At 63.9% G+C, this 674-nt stretch overlaps 1 protein-coding gene across 1 annotated transcript in view; it reads right to left on the reverse strand.

Annotated features, from left to right (window-relative positions):
* LOC104626136 (deleted in malignant brain tumors 1 protein-like) overlaps nt 1-674 on the reverse strand; it is a 9,209-nt gene that overhangs the window by 7,045 nt on the left and 1,490 nt on the right. The window contains exon 2 of the mRNA XM_010293974.1: nt 152-305. Within this exon, the coding sequence (XP_010292276.1) occupies nt 152-305 (154 nt within the window). The remainder of the gene's footprint in view (nt 1-151; nt 306-674) is intronic.

Below are 674 nucleotides of genomic sequence, written 5' to 3' on the forward strand. Positions count from 1 at the left end.
GGGCTCAAGCCACCCGACCCCATTCCTGGCCTGGCCCCGGTGCTCGAGCAGAGGTGGCCAAGGCTGAGCACTGGGGACGAAGCTGCCCTTGAGCCCACAGCCAGCACTGGGCACCCTGCCCACACCACAGCCGCCACCCCACCGGACTCACTCGACATCGGAAAACTGGAGCTCAACTCTGCGATCCAGCTCCCGCAGCCGTATGCGCCACACGCAGCGAGCGCTGTTGGGGTAGGAGTCGGGGTAGCCCGGGCTCTGGACTGAGCTGGACAAACCCTGAAGCAAGCCACCACAGGAGCCGGCCCCTGCAGAAAGATGCAGAGCCCAGGGATGAGCAGAGAGCTCTTGAAATCCTGTCACCAGAAGCCGTCAGAGAAGTGCACCGCCACCAGCAAGGAGGCTCTGCCACAGCCACACAGAGACCTTCGCTCCCGGGTACATGGCTGCACCCCAAAGTCTCGTCCCTGCGTCCCCCCAGCCCAGAGCACGGGTTGCGCTCGGCATGGGCAGTACACCCATCGGCGGGGCCTGGCTGTCCAGTGGGACACCTGGGGCAGGAGATAACCAGACTCAACCCTCTGGACCTAAATGTGGTCAATGACATGGGGGGGGGGGGTGAGTGGAGCTACCTGGAGCTGCAGCGAGAAATCAGCAGGGGAGGGAGTAGCATTTTG

The sequence above is a fragment of the Phaethon lepturus genome, unplaced genomic scaffold (assembly GCF_000687285.1).
Source record: "Phaethon lepturus isolate BGI_N335 unplaced genomic scaffold, ASM68728v1 scaffold14549, whole genome shotgun sequence".
Classification (NCBI taxonomy): Eukaryota; Metazoa; Chordata; class Aves; order Phaethontiformes; family Phaethontidae; genus Phaethon; species Phaethon lepturus.